This window comes from Ruditapes philippinarum, unplaced genomic scaffold (genome assembly GCF_026571515.1).
Source record: "Ruditapes philippinarum isolate M1 unplaced genomic scaffold, ASM2657151v2 ctg2870_1_1_1_1, whole genome shotgun sequence".
NCBI lineage: Eukaryota > Metazoa > Mollusca > Bivalvia > Venerida > Veneridae > Ruditapes > Ruditapes philippinarum.
The window spans coordinates 113,566-138,882 of record NW_026852338.1 but is presented as its reverse complement, the minus strand read 5'-3'; the positions used below and the strand labels follow the sequence as shown (position 1 = coordinate 138,882).

At 31.6% G+C, this 25,317-nt stretch overlaps 1 protein-coding gene across 2 annotated transcripts; it reads right to left on the bottom strand.

The window, feature by feature from the left end:
• Window positions 1-289: 289 nt before the first annotated feature.
• LOC132757260 (cyclic AMP-responsive element-binding protein 3-like protein 1) lies at window positions 290-25,317 on the bottom strand. 2 transcript variants are annotated; one of them, XM_060748492.1, is made up of 10 exons: window positions 24,918-25,317; window positions 16,896-17,082; window positions 10,372-10,662; window positions 8,973-9,190; window positions 8,496-8,672; window positions 6,941-6,999; window positions 5,982-6,050; window positions 5,445-5,532; window positions 3,569-3,758; window positions 290-3,020 (listed from the first exon to the last, which is right to left on the bottom strand). In XM_060748492.1, the coding sequence occupies exons 1-10, from the start codon at window positions 25,011-25,013 to the stop codon at window positions 2,629-2,631; spliced, it is 1,767 nt and encodes a 588-aa protein (XP_060604475.1). In that variant the 5' UTR covers window positions 25,014-25,317; the 3' UTR covers window positions 290-2,628. The 2 variants fall into 2 exon arrangements, with proteins under 2 accessions (XP_060604475.1, XP_060604486.1); XM_060748503.1 differs by lacking the exon at window positions 3,569-3,758 and having other exon boundaries at window positions 2,880-3,020; window positions 24,918-25,316.

Below are 25,317 nucleotides of genomic sequence, written 5' to 3'. Positions count from 1 at the left end.
CTTGTCTAGTAGGGCCACTGGCCTTTTACAAAACAAGCTTCTTCACACCAGTCAAAAGTCCTCAACGTTGTTCGAACCCACAACAGTGAGAGCAAAGTTATCAAGGTAACGTTTGGGGGTACCAGTTTGGAAAATAATCAACTTATGAAAACTCAGTATTTTCAATAGACCACCGTGTCTCCTATAAAGACAGAATTAAGTATAAAGTTCCTGATACAATGTTACTTACTGGTTTGTGGGATAAACCCTTACATAAATAAGTTAAAGAGAAAATAAAAACACAACAATATTTATATTTCATTTTAAAATATATATTTCTTTTTTTTTAATTGCATAATGCTCTCCCCCAAAAAAGCACAATTCTTGAACCTGTCATGTTCATTTACATATATATATATAACAATTCTTTAAAAGACACAAAATGATGTGTCAACATCATCAACAACAAATATTGAAATCGAGACTCTGATTGGTCTAAATAAAACAAGGAACATCTCAAAAGTTTCAAATATTGTAAAAACATTCACGTTGAGACAGTCCCTCGTTTTCGTTAGCCAATCAAAGACTTAGTAGTAACAGTTTTAGGCTGCTGAGGCCCACAACCCACTAAAGTGCAGATGAAACATACAAAATGGAGAATAAAATAGTAAAGTAGGATGCAAATGACTAGCTTACAATCCCAAAATTGTAGAAATAAACAAAATAAAAAAGATGAATAGTTTAATAAATATATATGTGTACTCCGAAATGATGTGTTTCAATAAATGCATATAACTATTCTACCGCTAAATATTTCTATCAAATTTCTCTGATTTTTTTTTAGTATTATTTTTTTTTCTCGAATCTGCACTAATATGGAAAATCCAGCCCATTAAAATATATTAACAATTAACAACTTGATTGTGTGCGACTTAACGTTCACACAAAAAAAGTGAATATAACTACATAATTAATGTACTTGAGAAAAGAAATTCATAAATGACCAATTGTATATTAATGTTAGTATACAAATGTATCTACTCTGACAAAAATAGAATCTGAATTACTATGATAACGTACCACAGGTTTTAGGCCTACAGGCCACCAAAAATAAAGTATCACAGGAGAGTTCTGATGAAACCATAAGGCCAAATAAATAAATCATTTGGTTCAGAGCCTTTTTTTCTCTCTCACAATATTGAATAAAACTTTTGAAATACCATGAAAAATGCCCTTTCTATTTTTTAAACAATACACACATCTTTGTATTTCTTTAAATTTATCTTTCCCTATATTTTTTTCTTAGAAAAAAGTACTTTTTTTTAACATTTTGTCACAAAAAGTCCGAAAACCAAACAAGATTTTCATATGGCCATATAATCAATAAAATAAACATGTATTTTCTTCTCTCTAAGTATGTACATGTCTACAATATCATTCACATATCTCATTTATTCCATTAATTTTACATTTTTAATTGCATCTATAAATATTTACAAAGCTAAATTACTCTTGTACAATAATAGTTTTCACTCTGTACATTTCCTTCCCGAAAGAGCTATTGTAAAACAGTCATTTGCTAGCAAAGTTCACGCACATATACTGGTATATTTTCATAGTTATAACAGACAGGTAAAAAGAAGAAAGAAAAAAAAAATCAAAGTACAGTCATATGCACATATAAAATAACAAAATACATACATATAATAAATCTCAAAAAATAAATTTCTTATTCTCTTCTTTTTTTTTCTAATATGTTTATTTCCACATTCGAGTTTGAATTGTCTCACATTGGGGAAAGCTATTCACAGCTTTTTTAGTTTTTTTGCTTTTTTTAAGTATTTCCTTAATACACAATTATTATGCATCAAAATTAGCATATGATAAAGCTTGAATTTTGAGACAGAGCCTTTACTTTTCTCACTTTTCTTACGAAATTTGGATTTTCAAGATCTGGTTTTACTTTTTTTTCCCATATAACTTTGTCCCAGTTTCACATACTTGACATGATTCCATGTGAAAATAAATGTTAAAGTATAATATTACACAACAAAAATAATTCTAAGCACAAAGAATGGTAAATTAATGGCATTAAGTGTGAATATTCACGGTTATGGTAATGACTAATGAATACATGAATAATAATGAGTTAAATGCACAATTGTGATTGGTCCACCTGGATCATTGTATAATGACATCACAAAATGGAAGCAGTTTGTTTTTAATGAATAAATACACCTCATGGTTTTTTCCGATATTTACATATGTACAATTAATTCAAGAAAGCCAAATCCACTTTGAATGTAAAATGACAATATTTCTGTCATTTCTGACTTTAACAACCTTAAGCCTGAAGGAAAAATAAAATCTCTTCAAGGTTACTTATGTGAAGTTGTCTTTCCATAAGAAATAGTATTTATACCACACGCTGTTTTGAAATCATTTACATATACGATTATTAATCGACATTAATGCGTAGCATGAATACAGTTCACCAGCACTTCTGATGTTCACCCTGATAAAAATACACCAGTTTTGATAAGTAGCAAGAAACCGGTGCTCAATTTTTACCAAGACGTTTTTATCAGCAAACATAATTTCTCACAATATATTATGCAATATAAACAAAAGACAAAATTATCTATTTATTTAAATAGTGTCAGCACTTTCAACTAGTCCCTCGACTGCAATATCCGATCGTGAAATATCTTTTCCAACGACGGATTTTACTGGCTCATCTCGTGAGTGATTGGCGTGACCAAATCGGCCGTCTACTGTGACCTCAACTACCTCGCTCTTTTCAACAGGAAGAGATTCCTCCGCATTTTCGGTGTTTGCAGGGTTGTCATTGGTAACATTTTTGTCAGCAACAATTTCCGGTTCAACGGAGGACACTTTCGGTTGGTACCAGATGACCTCCGGTTTAACAGATTCTTGATCTTCCTTTTCAAGCTCAGCATTTGGTATGTTCGGGCCATATATATCATACCAGTCAAGGTCATCTTGTTCTCCGCGTAACGACATCAACACACGAGATTTCACTGTTAAATAAAACAAAACGAAAAACTATTATCATTGATAAACATGAGTTGTTTTTTTTTTCCGAGAAAAATATCAATTTTACAAAATTATTCTATATTCTGTTTCTTTAATTACAATATTGAAAGGCAGTTTTCATTACAAGCAAAAGATTTCATATAGTTTTCCTTATGAATACTGATAATAGTGTAATAAGTGATCAATTTTTGATTGTACAGTGAAAAGTTGAGTTTTGTCTTCTGCTAACACAATTAATAGTTAGTGTAAAAGTATCAGTTCTTTTTCTGTTTAATTTATGAGAGTAATTATGTTTTGTTTTTATTTCTCTTTTTCATGAAAATCAGCATGTGTTTTTATGACCAAGAATTTCATATTTCAACTATTTATATTAATGAAATATTTAAAATCACATTTATGAATCAGCCAAAAGTAGCATAACAAGCAACCTAAAGCTTGGTCAAACCACAATCCCAAGGTTTCACTGTATTTGTATCCATCACCCTTATGGGTGGGAGGTTTGGGGATGTGGGGGGATGGAGATAATACTTACTGGGCGGAGTACAGTAAGCATCGACCTTAGCCCCTTCAATTTGCGGGCCCATCATAGGCGAGGGTTTCACAAGCTGTGGGCTCGCAAAAGGTAGATGATTGGGAAGCCCGGGTTTAGAGGTGGAGTACCCAATATTGAGAGAAGTTGGAGTCCAACTGCCCAGAAATACAGCGAAACATAAGACCAGAACCTGCAATGAGTCCCGACATGCAGTTGTTGGTAAAAATTAACGTGATGTTATACTGAGACTATATTACAACATGCCAAAACTTGCAACAGTTTTCCCCAACATTTTCTTGAAAAGGACATAGTGCCAAAATATTCCATGTTAAATTTTGTCCATATTTTTTTGGTAATAATGCTGTTATAAAATTTTTTTATTTTTTTTGCCATTTAGTTACAAACAAGATGCAAGTTTTGACATTTAATCAAGAAGAAAATGAAGGCTCTACTTGTCATAAAGTGAATTTTGTTTTCACAGATTTAAATATCCAAACATGAAACTTCAACATTCAGCCACGTAGTGCCTTCATTTTCCATTAAATTTCTTTTCACCCTTAAGCTGCTGAATTTCTTCTGAAACCTTTGGAATTTCTTCTGGATGGACTTGTCCAACTTTCAATTCACAACAGTCCGTTGATAATTTAACTCAAAGGACATATAAATAATTGAAAGTTGGACAGACAACAGTATAGGAGCCTGGTCAGATTGTGCAAATAAACAGCCTGACCTGTCTCTATACTGGTGGTCGCTACGGTTTCCAGCTTCAGCATCAAGGGTTAACACAGGTGTCTCTTATACCAATTTTTTTTTAAAATAAATTTAAAAAAAATTGATAAATTTACTGTTTTTTTTTTGGTTTGCAAAATGTACAAAAACCACACAACTTTAGTTAAAAAGACACCTGTGTTTTAAAAGAAATCTAAACTATCTTATTCTAAATATAGGTTAGCACAGTGACGAACAAATTTAATCATAAAATACTGTATCAAATCACCTATTTCAATCAAATTTTCTCCCATGTCACACAGAATAATGTAACTTCTTTCTTACTTTTTAAACATTTGCTATGACATTGTTGTCATCAGTATCATTAACTATTTATTGAAAAATTACCATCATAATTTAACAAAGAATAAGACCTGCCATGGAGCAAATATCTATTTTCTAAAAAATGAATTTTCGTGCCTGTTACATGTTCATGTGACTTTGACCTTTTATATTTTTTTCAAGGTGATTTGATACAGTCAGCTGACATTGCCTGAGACACAGAAATAAATATGCAGGATAAATATAAAATCCCTATACCGAGATTTTGTAAAATATTTCTCTTCAGCATATGAATTATTGATCAAAGTTTTAATAAAAACAAATTTATTTTGCTTAGTCTTGACCCATGCTAGATATTTAAACAGACTTGGCCTACTTTCAATCTTGACAAAACCATTCATCATTTTTAAGATAAATATCAAATTATGCCAGACGGAATAGCAAACAGTGCAGATCATGATCACACAGTATGGATATGCCATGTGATCTTTATCTGCACTGGTGTCATGGTAGAATCAGTGCTACCAGCAGACTTCCGGTTAAATTCTATAACCTTTTTTTATTTAAACTTAGGCAATATCAGCTGAATAACAACCATATTTTTTTTCCCGAATAACCAGAACTATTTTCAACATGTTAATTGAAAATCAATTAATTTTTTTAATACCTTAAAAGTACATTCTTAATACTTATTCAAATATCATTTTTCCTTTCAAATTGTAAAATTACTTAAATTTCTTTCTATTTTGCCTATAGGGTAACAACATTAAAAACCAACCCCATACAATTACATCTATTTATAGAATTTCACAGAGAGTTGACCTACCATAAGTCCTGTCTGCGGGACTGTCCCACTGGGTCGTGGAATCTTACCCACAAGGTTTTGTAACTTCTGAAGCTGACTCAATAGAGATCTGTAAGAATGTGAAAGAATCGCAATAAATATACTATAATTAACACTTTTATTAAATCTATTTTTCTTCTAAGGGAAATTTAATGTAAAATATGTAACAGTAAATGGTTTCTAACTTGTCACCTGGAAAGTTATATAAAAAAATTCTGGGATTTGCCATCATTTACACGCAAACATAAATTTGACCATAGGTACATATAAATCAAACAAAATATGAAAGCCAATAATACCATTCATTTCTTTCAAAAGTGAAAATCTGACGATGACAACAGACAAAAGGCTTCCTGCGAAGTTTGTAATTATAATTTCTTCATAAATGTATAATAGATATTATTATATATAATAAAATAACCATTTTTACTACTGTATTCATTTCATTAAAACACTGGTTTTTTTTCGTTGTTTTTTTTTTTCAAAAGATGCACAGTGATTTAACACATATAAAGTTACCTGTTATTATTCTCCAGGGAGTCAACTTTCTTCTTTAATTCACTGTTTTCTTGTGAAAACGACTCCACTCTGGCAGAAATAATGGAGGGAAAAGAATTCATTAGACGGCTACATCAACAATACTATCAAATTACTCATCATCAAGAAAATATAATGTCATCTCATCTGAATAATTTAACAAAAAGCTTTCACCTTTTTCTTTCTTTCATAATCAAAATCAATGACTTTAGAAAATCATTTATATCTTCTATGACTACATGTATGAGACTTTTCATATTTAATGTCTTTCAGCTGTTTTGTAAATAATAAATAAAATCACCATGACAGCAAGGTGATAGGTATTTCTATATTAGTATATTTTATCTGTTACAGAGTTTTCATATTAATTTTCAGAGATTTCTGTTTCTGACTCCCATATTACTGGAGAATGAAATGTTAACCCCCTGAATATGTGTAATGGATTTGCCCAGGTTTGAAATTGGAATAGTCCATTCAAAATTATAGAGTACAAATACTGAGAAACAGACAGTATAGAGCCTGGTTAGACTGCGCGGTTGCGCTACCTGACAGATGTGAAGGATAGCCTTGCTCTATGCTGGAAGCAAAGCCTATAAACTTTCATTCAAGCAGGTTAAGGGTTTAAAACAGTTGTTAACTGTTTATAAAGAGCCAAAACAAATTATCTGTTTCAAAATCTTCATTTAACCCCAACTATTGTTTATCATTTTATCATATTTACAAATTTTATAAATAGCACTGTATAAATTTTCCACTAAAACCAAACCATATCTAGCGGAAAACCCAAAACATAAACGTTTTGCTGAAAATGTATGCACAGCTTCGTAGAAACAGTGTTTAGGTTTTATTTGTTTAAATTTACCAAAGAAAAGACAATCTGTATATGAACTGTCATTTTTTACACCCCCACATACTCGTGTGTTGAATTAATTTATATTTACCTTTTCTCTAATGCCTCTAAGTATTCTTTCTTCTTTCTTCTACTTTCCTGAGCTGAGATCTGCAATGAAAAACAACAAGAACAACAATTAATTACTCATACAATATAAACAGACAAAAAACCAATAGGTAGCAATAGCCTTGGCCTAGATCGAAGTACAGCATTTTTTTTTATCATACACACATACATATATATGGTACTTGACATTTAGATCTCTATTCATTGCCTACATAATTGCCTCATAATTGTGGCAAACTAGTCATAAACTTGCCTTAATTGGGCTATTTGAATACAGTACATTACTTGGGCTAGCTAAATACGGTTCATTTATTCAGCCCTTTACTGATAATTATATGAATTTTGGAATAAATTCATTATCTATTTTGCCGACATTTTCTGCCAATTCATAATTTATTATTCAGCAACTTGTATACAGTATATGGAACATTTTCATAACATATTATTAAAATTGAAATTTTTTTAACTAGATTTTTGAATGGACATTGTTCAAACTATCCAACATTTAGGCTACCTCATTTTCACAATATACTACAGCCTTTCATAATCAAAAACTGACACCATTATGTAGATCTAGGTCAAATATTATTTAAAGTTGGTATCTTATTGAACAACCTATGTAACAATAAATATTAAATTGCTATATAAATATTTGTAACAATTGGTAAAAAGGCTGAACTTGAAAAATTCAATAGCTAATTTGTAACAAAAATTTTCGTCAACCTTAAACTTTACTGTGTGTACGACATGGCATCCTACCTGACCCTATCATTAAGCTAGGTTGTTTTTTTTGTACAAACTATTTTTTTTAAACTTCAATGGAGTTATAAATAATCAATACTAAAATTATGAAAAAAATAGCACAAAATGAACTCAAAGAAGCTGTATGTAGACCAAAGAAATGAGACCAAAGTATCATAAATATTTGATCACAAATATTGATAGTGCGACAGGAAATCCAAGATAATCAATAATGACAATAACACGATTTACAATTAGAATCAGGTAGCCTACAACATATATATCATAAAATAAAACCAAACTATCACATTTTTTACAGTCCAAGGTAATTCAATTAAAGATCAGAGGACCAGCATGTAAGATCAAGAACCTGATTGGTCCATTTCTACACAGAAATTTTAACTGACCAATGAAAAGCTTGATTACTATTGACTGGTACACACATTTTAATGAAGCTGAGGTCAGGTACAATGTGAGAATCCTGATTCACAGATATTTAATACTTATCACATCCGCTTGTGCACCAACACTTTGACCTTTTCTTTCTATCTATCTATCAAAGCATTGAATAAAATACATATTATCTACCAAACAACCACTACCAAACAATGTTTTTTGTATTCATGACTATTAAATTTTCTCATTAATATAAACTAGCTCATTTTTCAAATAAATAAATAGGATTTTTTTTTGTTGTCACAGGTGTTGTTTGTTGTGCACATATACAATATATATATACATACAGCATGACGAAAAGAAACTGTCATGAAATCTTGTACTTTAAATTAAAAACCTACCTTGTTTTTAATTTTGCGTCTAATTTTTTTCAGATTTTTCTCCTCCTGTTTGGTGAGTGGCAGTTTGGATGGTATAGGGTACCCCTCGGAGATCAAAGTCCGCTTCTCCTCTTCTGTAAGCATGAGGACTCCCGATGTGGGAATCTGCTGGAATACAATGTCTACTCCACTGTCACTCTGTAATAAAAAAATAATGCTTAACATACAAACGGACCCAAAAAGACTCTAAATAAAGAAATTAATCTTTAGTATCACCGAGGTAGTATTTCCTGTGAGGCATTTAAACTCGCTCACAGATTTGATGCAATTTGCTTACTTCTGGATTCAAAACTAAAGTGTAAAGAAGAAAGTGGTTTTAAAGTCAACATGCACCATGCAAAATCAATATTCTATCAACTTGCACAGACTTGTCCGAATAAAAAAACTGGTATAATGCAATCTTGAAATGCATGTCGAAAATAAAAAGTATGTACGTACCTGACTAGATGACGAATACAACGAGTGTGAATAATGGCGAGATGATCCTGTGGGTGAGAGAGACGATGAGTACGATGAATGCCGGTCCAGCTGGCGAGAGTATGGAAGATGTCGAACTGGACTTGATGGGGCGGAGCGCTGCGGGCTCGAACAGCTGTCACTGTCACTGTTACTACTACTAGGGGGTGTTGGTGGAAGCACTAACGAGTCAATATTCACTGTGAAAAGAAACAAAGAAACAATGCTTGTTAATTTTAAGACATGCAATAAATCATCAATAAGTAGTTAGTACTCTTAGCCTCCTGAATTTGTGTAATGAATTTGACCTGCTTTGATGTTGGAACAGTCCATTTGAAAATAAATGGATTTCAACATCAATATATGCAAAAGTTGAGCTACAGATGTCGATGTTCAGAAGTAAAGTCTCTAATTTATTGACATAATTATATAAGAAGAATGAAATGTGTACTTAAAACTTCATATTTCAACTAATCAGCGTTATATAAATTTGACGTGTGGTTTAAATTCCAGGTCTATATCGGCTTATTATTAAACTTGACAAGCGACTCTACGCAATCAATATAGTGGGGGTCGGCTAATATAACGTCAAACATCAAATTGTATTGTAATTTTTCTTATTATTTACTTTTATCTTTAACTGTTATTTTCAACTTAAATACAAATGCAAACATAAAAGCGGATCAAGTAAGGACCTATTCCCTGATGGGCAAACAATTCAGTGTAAAAGTTCACACAGTTCAAACTTTGACCTCAAGTAATTTACGATAAAGACTTTACTATCTGAAACAGTCATCAAAATCAATCTGAACGATTTTTGAAAAAATTCTCCGTCCTTTTTACGTTAAAGCATTAATCCGAGAAATTAAAAACCAATATCAATTTTACTACTTATGTTTAAATAAGATTTAAAGTAATGATAATAGACTTGGATATTGTAGTAAAATACTCTACCTACTAAAGTATTGATCAAATCAGATGATACAATCTCACTTGTTCAATGTATTGATTGAAATAAATAATTCAGACCAGACTTTTATTATACCGTTCCAATGAAAATATAAAAACAAGGTCCGATTAACTCATACCCTATACTAATATTTTCTACCCATGTAACAGGAAATAATATGAACATGTTGGAAATCTAATGATCCTTTTCTAGCTTTTATAAAAAGTTGACCTTGAATCAGCCTGGATGTGGGCCTGTGGGCTGAACTATGTAATTTAGAATTAATGTTGCACACAATCAATTCAACATTAATAGCATCTGGTTCTAACCAGAAATACATAATTACCTAAACATATTGATATAGCAAAATTTATAATTGAGAGAGGGGGGGGGGGGGGCAAGGGTAGCCAGTCTTAGAGTAACGGCTATTACCTGTTTGATCTGATGAATCGTAAGCATCTAATGGCTCTGTTTTAACCGTGATTTTTGGTAATACTGATCGTTCTGATAATGCCGACTGTCCCTGTGCCGATGATGCTAGAATTATTGTAGGCTGTTGCTTGGTTACCGTGAATGTCCGTGTCATTACTGTTGTCGAGGCTGTTGAAGTCATCTTTATCGGGTCACAGTCCAGTGACTCTGATTTTGTCGTGTTCATGTTTGGTGTGGTTTTTGTTGTAAGGTCAAGGGCCGCATTCTTGATAAGAAAATCGGAGTCCAAATCTGAAATTATACAAATAACACAGTATAATTAAATAAGCCTAGCAGGGGTAGCTCATTATATTAAATTGACTGACTCAAGATTTAAAGCAATGCAATATTGACTGTGGCAAATAGGATTTCTTTTCACGAGAGTACTCCTGTATAGAATTAGCTCATTTAGCGTGTTCAAATCACATACCACCATTTACCAATGCATGACAATAAAAAAAGTTTAACTATCCTGTGACCAAATTTAAAAACAATTATTCAAACTTAACATCAATATTTACTAAACATACTACTTCTAAAGGGTAAAAGTTTGGCGTAAAAGTAAAACGGTTTGCGAAAAAGTGACTTAATCCTGTGGGAAATAATTTCAAATACTCAACACTTAAAGATCATTCCATACCAGATTACACTTTGTTATAATGATAATAGATGTTACCCTTGTTTGAAGAAATGCATTATTTATACAACAGTTTACTTCTTAATTAACCGTCTTAACACCTTATAGCCTACCTCCAATTGAGGCATTTCTAAAGTGATAGTTAAATGTTAAGCATTTTGGATCGTGACATTGTGTATGCGCTTGTAATGAACAGCCGAAGGCATTGTGTACACTGTGGTTTTTTTATATACATCAAAGCTTGCAATACCATGTTTAAAGTGTATGTAAACTATCATTATGAGCTAAAATTAAATTTGTACATACTAGCAATGACAATTACATATATATGCCACCAGTATAGACAAGAGCCAGGTTAGCCTGAATATAGCAAGTTCATCCAGTTGAGGATTTTTCACACATTTAGAGTTCTGACTCTAATCTCAGAATTTTCACTCGTCAATCTGATACAATTTTATAATATAATGGTCTGTTCATTTATATAAAACACTGTGTCGGATGAGTATGTGATTAAAATATTACAAATATAAAATTTATATACTTCTTAAAAATTAAATTATACAGAAATCTAGACCTATTTTTCCCTCTCCATGTATTATTAAAATAATTTCCTACGAATAAATGTTTTATCTTTTCCCTTGTGTTTCTTTAAGGCTTTGTTGTTTTTTTAGGGTTTTTTTCCTCCTTCAAATGAATTTTTTTTCAAATAATCAACTACAAAGTAATAAATTGTACATATATTCATTTGACTTTCAGTACAAAATGGGAAATCATTGTCATAACTATATGGTCTATAAATGATAACAGCAAAACGGTAGAGAAGAAATATTTGCCCTCGAGGGCTCGTGAAATATAACTATAGGTGTCAAGGAAATGTAATCATAATCAATACTAATGACAATTTCTATTCGGCCATCGGCAAGATCTTTCATATACCTTCCCTCGTAAAAGATTTTAATCAACCCTTGGCAATTTAAACTCATATATCACTCAAAGATCTATAATGATTTTTTTTCACTGATACATTATCAGAGTGAAAATTGAATGCCAAAATTGTAATATTGTACAGCACTTATTACTACCCTACATAGTATTATTTCAAATACAGCAATTAAAAACTAATTATGTATTCTTACTTTAACAAAAGTCAAACACCTGTTCAACTTAGACACAGCCACCTGTTCTATGGATCATAATCTGATGTAGATCTTTAAGGCATTAAAGCATCATATATAGACCAAAACACTTCAAAAAATATTCACAATATTAAATAGTCAATTTCATCTAACTCACAATTTCTGCATAGTTACCAAATGGCATTTTTTTTTTTACTTTTGGACGACCCTTGGCATGAAATATTGTTATTTCAAGCACGAGTATGCTAAATTTTCAATGGTAAGTATAAAATCACAGGCATTCAGGCATGGGTATGCTTTTTAGGAGATACATGTATTATAAAATTATCAGTAATTAACTGCAGCACCATGATGAAAGTTTGTTATTTTAAGAAGATGTTTACTGACATATTTTTGAACTTCTTTTTTTATGGCTTCAAGATGGTGTAAAAGACTATAATGTTTGATGTCTACACCACACACACAAGGTTTTCAAACAGGTGCCTGAACAACTATTTTTCCGTCTCTTATAATATACGCTCCAAAATTGATTCCAGTCTCTGTTCATTTACTTAATTCATGAACATTTACATGTACAAATTCTTCCACTTACTAAAAGTCATTGAACTTTGTCCACTCTTTGAGAATAATTCTCTGCTAGTAATTACAGAACCTGATTGGTTAATTTGAAATTTGAAATTGACCAATGGCAAAACATATAGCCAGAGAAAATAATCTCAAATCCTTAATTAATACCCTTTAACCCAAAATGAAAACATCAATCCACCAGAAATTGCTGTAATCATGAAATGCTGCAGTGTATGTATTTTATTACTGGATGTTTCACTGCTAGCACACATGTCTATAATTTTCTATAGTCTACATTTCTAAAAGTTTGTCTATAATTCATGAAAAACAGGCATTGCCAATAATTGTTCTTAACCAACCATGGCAAGATTCTCAAGATTTTATTTTACACAGGAGCCAAATATCACTGGAGAAGAAAAAGAGAAAAAAAATTAATAGGAAGTATTTCAGCAAATTCTTTTTCTGACTGCAAAGAATACTGAGTACAATGTGACTTAAAGGAATCTCATTTACATGTAATATTTCCATATATATATATACTTAACTATTGTATAATCCTAGAATGTGTGACCATGCATAGCCTTAAACCTGGTTTGAATTCAGAGCTAGGCTAGGCTATGGTGGTTTCATAGATTTCAAAACTGAAATACTCAAGTTGTACAGCAAACAAACATTACACATCTGGTATTAAAGAGTGTACAGATTGTATTGGCTCAGGCCTAACTCTATTAATATGACACATAAGTCTGTCACTATATAATCTGCCATAGCATAAGAGCTGACTTGTTGATTTAAAGGGATTTGTGCAAGCTAGATTAGTAAAAAGTGGGCATGACTAGAAGAAATTTTACACAATTTTTTTATTAGAAGAAATTTTACACATTTTTTTACGAGATGTTAATTTACATGTTTTTTTTCTTTTTCTTTCTCATTTTTCTTTTTTTCTAAATTACTATCAAGCTGCTACAAAATCAGTCGATATCTGAGGAGCCCTACAATTTACCTACATGTAACTTTTCATTAACCTATTGAACAGATCGTTACAAATGTCCTCATATTTCTGTTTCAACTGCCATTTTTGCTAAACTAAGGATTGGAAACTATGAAGTGATCAAATGTTAACAGGTGTTCTCAATTTTATATACATGTATGTATAGTTGAAAAGAACGCAGAATTATCAATTAATTCTTCTTCATAAATGAAATACAAACGTATATACAACTTTAAATTTTTAACTAAGTACCAATTCATTTCAGAAACTAAAATTATTATACCAGCTCATCAAAAAAACAACATAAAATGTTTTTTCACCTAGTTTCAAGCAACTTAAATACTAATAAATGACTTAAATTTTCCACTTGTGGTCGAAATCTTCAAACTTTTATTTAGGAGTGTCAGTAAATTCACATCGTTTTTACAACTTATGAGTTATTAAAAAAAATTTATTGCATTTCATAACCACATGAAAACTTTTTAACAAACAATGCGAAACTGAACCAAAATTCAAATTAGATATAGAGCCATATCTTAAATGCTCTTCAAATCTATCTTACTTTATCTTATCAGTTGATTTTGTATTGAGTAAAGTTTGAGTCAAGCCCACAATTAACCTTTGACACTATTACAAACAAGTGCCCTCCTTTTTTGTCAAGTATGGTCACAATGTCACGACTGTCTTATGCATTGACAGGTGACGTTGTCCCACGACATTATAAGATAGTGTAACAGATAATAATTCTTCCTATTGTATCATACTTAAATACTACTCCTTTGTTTTCATTGCTTTCCGAACGCAATAATTATTAAGGCCAAAATATTCTTACTCCAAAAAAACAGAGATTGTTCAATACAAGAAAGATACTGGTTGAAATGTCCTCTGATCAAAATATTCATGAAACAGATCTAAAATGAGAATTTGTCTCTGATCTTCAGAAACCTGATTGGTCAAATCCATAGAATGAATGTGAAATACCGGTAGACAAATTTGCATCAGATCTTTGTCTTTAATTTCCAGAAACCTAATTGGTCGATTCCAGAGAAAGAATTCAAAATAGACTAATAGTATTAATACTGTTTGAGGTTGTCTTTTACTACTCATTTTAAGGCTTTTGAAGTCTCATGGAAATTCATTTTAAAACCAAAAAAAAAAAAAATCAAAGTGCCAGTCTGCAGAGTTTGTGAATCATTATTTATTGCTTCCAGACTTGTTCCCACAAAATATAAACAAATCTGCAGCAGTAATTATTTTAAAGTACTAGGTTCTGTGGATTTTGTTGGAAAGCAGACGGCAGTGCACTTGCATCATTCTAATAATTCATGACAAACACAAATTAGGACCATGTGTAAATAATAATTGTACTTGCTTGAAACCCCCACCCCCCTCCACTTTTTTAACCACATGCATAAAATATATATACATGTATATGAAATTTGTGAAGATTTTGTTAAACTTACAAACCAGTGTAAGGCAATGGTAACTAATTTTGAACCACTTGAAGTCAGCTTTTATTATATACCAGGCCTATACATACATGCAAAAACATATCAATTTCAACATTACATTACAATTAAACACCTGTTTATTTCCTTCATGTACATGTCCTGATATACATGTACACCATCTACAAGGCTGTACCAGGCTATATAGTTCACAATCATGCTTAATTAATAAAATTTTTTATATCTCACAAGTCTGAAGACTGCTTTTATTTACGATGTGCAGCATCACTATGACAAATAAAGGCTTTTTTTCACGTAAACATAACACAAGTCTTTGTAAATCGACTCGGCAAATGAAACATTTTTTTTAAAAGCAGCAATGCACGACAGAAAATTATTCGCCTCTTGGTCTTAAATCATCATCATTTGTCTCTAATTTCAAAAACGATACCACTCTCGTGTTTCATTAACTCCGTATTGTAAGTCGAGACATTCAAAGCTTCAAGGGTTTTATCCTGTGCAGGGTTATAAAAGTGACAAACTTATACACCCCAACAAGTTTCTTTACAACACTGTATTTATGATTATGTTAATTGCAAATTTATGTACTTGAAAGCATGCATTATGAATGTGTCTAACTTTTTAACCTTCAATGAAGAAGAGTGTGTGAATATTTCATGAGACAGTTTTCTAGAATTCATAATTGTATATAATTACTTTGCTCATGCTTTTGACCTTTTCTGGTTTCCATGCTTATAAACGTTTTCGTTCGTAGGATGATAAAAAAATTAACTTAAGGAAGCTGTGGCCTAGTGGCTAGTGTCTGCATCACAACCGAGTGATGGGTTCAAGACCTACTGAAACCACGGTTTCCTCTCATGAAATCAGTTTTTGTTTGTTCAAGGAAACAGACAAGGTTCAAATAACTTAAAGTGTCACAAACAAGATCAAATATATATGTATCAACTACTTAAGTGACTTTCTTTCTTTAATTATCAATACACAGAAAATAATGAATGAAATAGCCACTCCTAAATTCTAAGTTGTGATTTTTAAAGTAAAATGCTTTTTTATTTCATTAAGGTACAAATGTATATCAACCATAGGCTAACATTGACATTTAATTAAAACATTCCCCTCATGTTCATTAATAACAAATGTAGCAGTATTCATAGAACAGCTGTTGTAAAACTTTACAACAATGTAAATATAATATATATACATCTTCCTATAGTATACATGTTACTAAAGCAGTTATCTTTCTTGAAAAACATAAAATCCATGTTGTTTTTAATGCTTTGAGTCTTTCAATGACAGATTGTGTCATAAATTGTTACTTTTCCATTCAAATAAACATTATTGGGAAAAACATCTTTACAACAAAGATTGATTGTAATACAATGAATGCAAACTGAAATGTCATGAATTTAGCTTTTCCCTATGTTAATAAGCTTGAATTTGTCTCTAAATAAACATTGTCTTAAGTTTGAAAATATATATTGAACACCATGTTATTGAACCATCTCAAATTCAAATTCCGAACTACATGTATGCCTCAACCTTTACTGTAATGGAATTGCTTTGCTTTGAACATAGATATTTAATGAGACAACAGACAACAGTGCCAAGTTTTTACTGGTGAAATGAAAGTTTTATTAAACACACTAGCATACAGAAGAGTCGCTACGACTTGGGCTCAAACCTACCTTCAAGTCGGCTCATATCGCCAAGATCCTCGGAGCCGCTTAGGCTGTTCTCGTTCATAGTGGAATAGCTGTGTTCAGACTTGATGTGTGGGGGCTGGGCAGCATCTGTGATCATCTTGTCATTAAGGACAGGGTCGACAAAGAAACTGTTAAACCATTCTTCATCCATGTTGTAGTTGCTGGTATCCTGTACAAAATCAAACAACAGAAAATTGTTCAACATTGTTTAAAGGAATTGTGCCTCATGTTCCCTCAGTGTTAAACAAACTCAGTTGTTCTACTGAACTAGTTATTAAATATAGTAAACCAGTAAACTCAGTTGTTCTACTGAGCTAGTTGTTGAATCTAGTAAACCAGTAAACTCAGTTGTTATACTGAACTAGTTATTAAATATAGTAAACCAGTAAACTCAGTTGTTATACTGAACTAGTTATTAAATATAGTAAACCAGTAAACTCAGTTGTTATACTGAGCTAGTTTCTTGAATATAGTAAACCAGTAAACTCAGTTGTTATACTGAACTAGTTATTAAATATAGTAAACCAGTAAACTCAGTTGTTATACTGAACTAGTTATTAAATATAGTAAACCAGTAAACTCAGTTGTTATACTGAACTAGTTATTAAATATAGTAAACCAGTAAACTCAGTTGTTATACTGAACTAGTTATTAAATATAGTAAACCAGTAAACTCAGTTGTTATACTGAACTAGTTATTAAATATAGTAAACCAGTAAACTCAGTTGTTATACTGAACTAGTTATTAAATATAGTAAACCAGTAAACTCAGTTGTTATACTGAGCTAGTTTCTTGAATATTGTCAACCATTAAACTTTGAAGCCCTGAAGATCTGACTTAATTAAGGCCTACATTATGCAAAGGCCCAAGTGTTTCCATGAATGAGGACCTAAATCTTATAAAAAGTTTAATGCACTCTTTCATGAAAAGGAAGTCTTTGCTAAAAACATAGCTTGTATTTTGTCAGAGGTAGCCCTGTACCAGGGACTAAATATGTTTGTTTTACCTTTTTAATGGGTTGTAAAGCTCTTCAAAAAAAACTGACAAGCTAAAGCAACAAGTACATAAAAACTGCTTGTCATAAACCTTTTTTTAAAACCTTTTCATAACAGTAAATAAACCAGGATATGATTTTGTTTTTGTGTTCAGTGATACTAAATAAATGCCCTGGTAAACAAACAGGATGTGAGATGTGTATGTGTCTTCTAATCCAGGATATATCTACATTTCAATAAATGAGTTTTCAGGTAAACTTTGACCATGAACTTTATATTAAGATAAACTTGATCCATTTGGAGTTTACCATGATCAGCATCAAAAGTGTTATTTGTATATTACACAGTAGGCTGATAAGAATGAAATTGTACCCCATTGCCCTTAATAAGTGAAAAATTACTTTTGAGAAATGTCAAGTATACAAAATATTTCAGTGAATTCCTGTTGGACTTAAAGATGCTATGCTAAGTGGGTTTCACAATAAACAAAGTGCAAATCTTTGTTAATCTGTATTAAGTAATACATGTACTTATAGTACATCAGTATTAACACATCAGTACATCAGCAAATACATACATGATACTTGACAAGATTTATTTCCTGTTTAGACTCATCAGTGCACATTTCACACTGGGCGTTGGGGGTAACAAAGGGGATACACTTCAAGCACCCCTATTTAAACATTTCAATAACTGAAGCTGTATTGTGTACATAATTGTCAAGTTTCATGGACTTATGATCATAGATTAAACACTGTAAGAAGATTAGATTATTTAAATAAGTTATCAATGGCTTGTTTACAATTGTTGAGATACAGAGCACAAACTTTGTTTTGAACAATTTTGGACATTTTTCATGTGTGATAATTAATTTAGATAGCACAAATCAGTTATATCATCATTATTAAGGCATATCAAATTGATAAACATATAAGTCAGAAAAAAATTGTTTATATAAACACTTAAACTTTTGTTGTTGTTTTTATTATTTTTGTTGTTGTTGTTGCTGCTGGGTTTAATCGTTTTAAATTACACTGACACTGTAATGATTATATGGGGACTTTGGAGGGTTTTCAGGTGGAAGGAAATCTCAGGTGCCCCTCCTTGACGCATTTTTTTTTTGGCATGTGGTGGGCATCTGAGTAGAATCACAGGACAATCCAAGTAATAATTGTTCCCTCATATAACATATTTTAAGCCATTGATAAAATCTGTATGTCAGTAAATTAAAGTTTTCTAAAAAAACAAAAAAACTGCTCAATTAAATTTAATCTAAATTAGTAATTATGATAAAACACCAAGTAAATGCTTTGGGCCATTGTGTAAAACTACGACATGACTTGAATGCTTGATTTAAAGTTGTGAACGTTTTTATACATTTAATTCAAGTGAATTGCATGAATTTGAATTTTAATTTGCAAAGCTAAGCTTTATTGTTGTTTTATCCCCAAGAACGCAGTAATTTACAACTCTAAACTTGAGCGATTTTGTTCACCAAGTTGAAAGGTATCAGAGGTCCAAGAACACAGCAATTTATAACTCTAAACTTGTACGATTTTGTTAAACAGAGGCGCAGCATCTATTTAAACAATTGATTTGAGAAAGCTCTTTTTTTCTTTTAAATTCAGATAACACCATTAAACTAGTGCCCTATATAATATATAGAGCGGCTTCTGAAATATTGCATCAGGTTTTATAAAACTTGTATTGCATCAGCTCGGCCTATCATACAAGCAACAGCAGGTGCGTTCGTTCATTTCAGATAGATATTAAACTCGTTTTCAACATGACAATACATTCATTATCTTTATTTCCCTTCACTTATTATTGATCAAACTTCTAAAAACTATATCAAGCTTCATGGCAATAAACTGTTGTAACTCGGTATCTCATTTTAATTGAGTTATCTAGTTAACGAACACTTTGCGCCACTGAGTCAATTCCACTCTGCAGCCCCATTCGTCTCGAACCTTATGGGTATTTTTTTAAATTTTGTATTCTAAATTTTGAATTGTAATCTTTAATTATTTCAACATGTTAATTCTTCCCATTTTTTCCCTACAAATTCAAAATGTAAATATCTATCCATGGCGACAGCTTTTTTATTTCAATTCATCAACAATCCGCAGAGAAAAAATAAATGCTGACATCGGCATGTTTCCTAACAAGCTGTTCTACTCTTTAATGGCTTTTTAAGTGTGTTACAATAAAAGCCATTTCTTTCAAGACTTTTTTGTTTACCAGAAGTTGCTCATTATAACAAAACTTTACATGGTACCGCAACAGTTTAAAAGCTTTTTACTGCAAATTTTTTAATTTTGTGGGAAATAATAACCAACATTTCTGAATATCATGGCAATACGCTGTTGGTGCTGAAAATTTGCATCAATATTTACATTCCTATGTTGTACAACATTTACTCAAGTTTTGCAGTTTTGCAAAAAAACTTAAACCGGAAGCATCGAAATTTCTGTATTGTGCAGCTGTGAAAGATTTAAACTGCAAATCTGCACCGAATGTTAACATTTTACTATTGCGTAGTGATGGTCTTGAGACAAAGATATAAGTTTTCCAAAGGGCGAGGGCTGACTTATACAAACTGATAAAGCTACGACCTTATCTATAAAGAAGTGCAGACTTTAAGAGATATAAAATTCATTAAAGTCTATGAACTCAGGTGACATAGACATCAGTATAATACATCTTATAAAGGCTTCCTTGTCTTTTCAACACAATTTATGTTATCATCTTAAAATTGAACCACTTAAGAGTGTCTAGGGACACAGAAATGTTTCATTTGTCGGAGGATTAAACCTTCTCAAGCCGTCAATTCAAGTTTCAATATACAAGGCAGTTTTCAATATACGTATAGTAATTGTTTTGAAAATGTTTTTATATCCAAACATAGACGTCATATTGTAATGCAATTCTTTAATTTAACTTCTAAATATAGGAAAGCTTTTCACCACAAGATCATGTAAACTATTATAGAATTAAATGGTTCCACTTTTAAATTCGGCTTTATATTAAGATTAACCGATTAAATGTCCCAATAACTGTTACACTTGGTAAAAAAAATCTTCACAATTCAAGTTTATACATTAAATATGTACACAAGGTAGACCTTAGCAAGACAATTATATGTCACTGTCAGCAACTTTTTTAAAATTTAATTTTGATTTCTCTGAAAATATTAATGCACAGCAGCTGTGTACTATAATTTTAAGCTTCTATTTTTTTTTTACATAGACTTTTCTGCACAAAATGACAAAGCAATATTCTACAAATAGGTAACCATGGAAACCAGGACTTTAGAACTCATGTATATTCTTTACAAATCTAATGAAAATGAATATTCAACGAACATATTAGTAACAAAGAATTTCTCAATGAAAGCTGTACTTATGTAGGTTCTCTAGACATTCAAAATAGTGCAAAGATATCAGCATAGGCGTAATATAAATTCTTGCCAGCAGTCGGTGTGCATATTGTTATGGTTTTTTAATGAAGAAAAAAAGGGAATGACCCCAATGGTAAAGTGCAAAAATTTCAGCAAAATTTATAAATAATATCACCAAAAAAACCTGCATAGAAAATATGTATGCAGGAAACAACTGTACATATAATTAATCATTAGCCAACAGCCATTATAACTTTATTCTTCAATCATTAAACAAGTGGAAAATATTGCCTTTGTGTGTCTTTTTTCTAGTAAACATTTAATGTTCATTACTCTTTCAAGGCCAAACTCAAATTATAAAATAGGTCAACAACTTATTAAAAGGGATTCTTGAAACCAATGGTAACATTATCCCCTCCAGGGTTGAAGGAAAGCTCAGTTTTCAGCATGTCGAACATTGACCTAAATATCATTAAAACACTCACAGTTAAACAGTAGGGCACTGCCCTTTTAACTTTTGATTTATTTCCTAATTATCATTTTAACAACAAAAACAACAACAAATACAAATGGCAGACATGTTGATGGTGTTGTTCATTGAAGTTAAGTACCCAAAATTAACTAGTTTGTAATGTAATTTTTTTTTTCAAATGTTCTTTAAAATGTTTCTTTGTGGGAAATTTTTGGTAGAAAGTAGTCCGTCATTCTGTACAATGTAGGCCAAGCCAGATGCTTATCAGTTCATACACTCAGAGCTACATGTACAAAAAGGTATCAAATTTCAAAACAGACAACCTGTTGAGATGGGGGAACACGGATATATTCCAGAACTAGTGTAAATAAATGTATGATTCCAAGAATTACTTCAAAACGAGTTTGTTTAAAAAAAACTGTTAAAACAATATTATTGCGTCAAATGTTGCAAGAACGACAACTCCGCTTGATCAAAGGAATAAAATTAATGCAGTCTGGTGCATTCAAACAGCATGTGTCTCGAAAATTTTATTCGGGCCACCAAACATAGGGTCATAAATGTCAAAAACACATGTTTATCGTAACATTTTTGTCCACCATTTGTGCACGCGCACCAGCGTCCGTTCAGAACGTGAAAGTTCAAGAGCAATGTTTAGTTTTACACAATAATGATTTGTCTTCCACTTGTGACTAAAATTACCAACAAATAAACAAACAAGAAAAAAACATTACAATAAAAAGAATAACGTTAATAAAAAATTTCTAAAAAAAAACGTGCTTTTCTAAACGGTGTTACGGTAAAAGTGTGACGCTCATTAAAACTGTAGCAGTGAGTTAAGTTGACAGTAAAATAGAGTGATGTATTGTGCTTCCCTCGGGCATGCTTCAATCATTTGCCACTTAAATCGCATGTAGCCAAAGGGCTACTGTACGGTAATAATGCAATGATACGTTACGTCCCAGCTAGCCTCACAACGTAAATAACGTACGTTAGATGGACCGACGCTGTGCTTTTATAATGTATTGCTATATTTTACATAGGTTCAAAAACACTCATTTCGAAATGTCTGCTGTTTGCTAGTCAAATAATTAAAAAGACACATAACCCTTAAACACGAACCTGTTTTAAATAGAACAATCTTACCAACGCACGGTAATTTGATGTTAGCTAACCTGTAACTAAATAGGGCCTGAAGTTCAGAAATTATATCGAAACGGGATCGTTATAGAATTAATAACTATAAAATCGTACTGGCAGCAAAAATAAAGATCTGCCGATTCATCGTTTCCAAAATAAATGTAAACATTGGCTGCTAAACGGGTACAGGCCAAAACACGCCACCAACATATCCCAAGACTCCATTTTTAACTAATACCCAATTACTCGTCACTGTCGAATATTCTATAGTTTCGGAAAGCGTTATGACGCATTTTTGAAACAAGTTTTCCTTTTTATTTATATAACAGATTATTTACCCTTCGTCTGCTTTTATAATGGTATGCCCTCGATCACGGACCGGTAAGTTGGGTTTAAATTGTAGGAGATTTTTCCATTTTCAAATACTACCATATACTATAAAGACTACCTAGTGTGGGAGAAAAGTATGAATGGGTACCGAACCGTTTCGTCATGATCGAGTACAGAAATAGATTTTAAATACGTCAAGGCGTGATCTTTTAAGACTATTTTTGTGGATAGTTGTAAAATAATACTCTTTATTCATGACCTGATATACCCAAGTTTAATTTTTCAAACGATGGCCAAGACGATCTTTACTATCACCAGCTAAAATCCTCACCAGCTAAAATCCAAAGGTAATCTAATGGTCATGTTTTAAAGGCCTAAACACGCATAAACCTGGAAGAAATATCATTTTTGTAACTGATTGATCGTAATGCCTGATTTGTAGATATATACATTTGTATTATTTAAGTTCCGTAATGCAACACCATTATTCCCGTTCGAACATTCAATTATCGACCAATAAATTCCAGTAACGCAAGTTTCTACTTCCAGTATTAATATGACCAGGGTTTTTTGTTATATTTTCGAATAATGTAATCAATTATTAAAACTTTGGCCAGTTTTACCTGTAATATATATATGAACATATAATGGTTTGGTACAATTTTCATGAAATTCATATACACATACAAAACCTTTTTTTGTTAATCAGACACGTTTTGATAAAAAGAGTGCTGAGTAAGGTGGAATTTCAAACCCCTAAAACAAGTGACTCCCTTAATTTATCACTCAAATTCATCTGCAACTTTATCCAGGGTATCTATGGTTTCCTGCCAGACATCAAGCAGATCTTTGTTGAATGGATCTGTCATAACAAACTGAAATTTCTTAGATCGGGCCTTGAGCTATTTCTGGCGATAACAAATTTTAATTGAGGACAATATTTTGACGTTATCTGAAAAGATGATCTGAAACTTTGAATATAATTAAAGGAAATTCTCCTGAAACTGTTTCCGTTGCGTTTTCTTTTTTTTTCTTTACTTTTGAAACTGCAAGTATTGTAATTCATAACTTATACACTGTACAGGCTATATCAACATATTAAGTTATGAAACCATGTAAATAAAACATTATGATTATATCTCCAAATAATTACATGATTAACATGAAAACGCCCATCTCAATGGACGACATAAAAAGTTTTTATGGCCCTTTACTTTTTCAGGCTCTCTTAGTTTCATTTCTTTTAAATAATTATAATGAATTGAAAAGTAAATAGATCTAGTTTCATAAAAGAATCTACTTAATATCTTGGACCCACCCTTTACGCATCGCAACACTTTTACAATAATGAACTTTTAAGTTATGTTCATGCACCCGTGAAATGTGTAAGCGATGGGTTTTTAAAATCTGGGTCATGAGAATTTGAAAACTGGGCGTAACTGTCAAACATGTGAGCGGCCATATGTCAAACAACTTTCATCAATTCTAACAATTAAAAAAATTCCTGACAACGGGTATATAGCATATTAAACAACCCTAACAAACAAAATGCATGTTTAATATGAACTGCAAGCAGCATTATATGTAGAAAGGTGAGATAACAAAACCATATGTTAGATTCGCAAGTCATGTGGTTTACAAGTGTATTCAGCAGTTCAGTACATACCGCTGTCGGTGAAGGAAATACGTCGTTATCCAAAAAATCACTCATATCTTCATCCATTCCGCCAAATTTCTGGTCACTTCCATAAAGGAGATCCATATTCGTTAAGTCCCGGGGTTAGTTACCCCTGGGATAGTCGAAACCGTAAGAGAATTAAGGAGACGGGAAAACACCCAACTTGTATCAGCTCTGTTTAGCTTTGAAAAGAAATTCCCAACCTAATAGCACGCTCAAGTTAATATTCATACACACCACAAAGTAAATCCCAATAATTCACTGTAACATATGTTTTTGAATAATCACCACAATTGAAATATATTCATTATGTTTTTAAGTTGTCATTGCAACTTTAATATATATGTTGCAGGGTATAATTTATCATGACACTAATTCTTTCAATCTA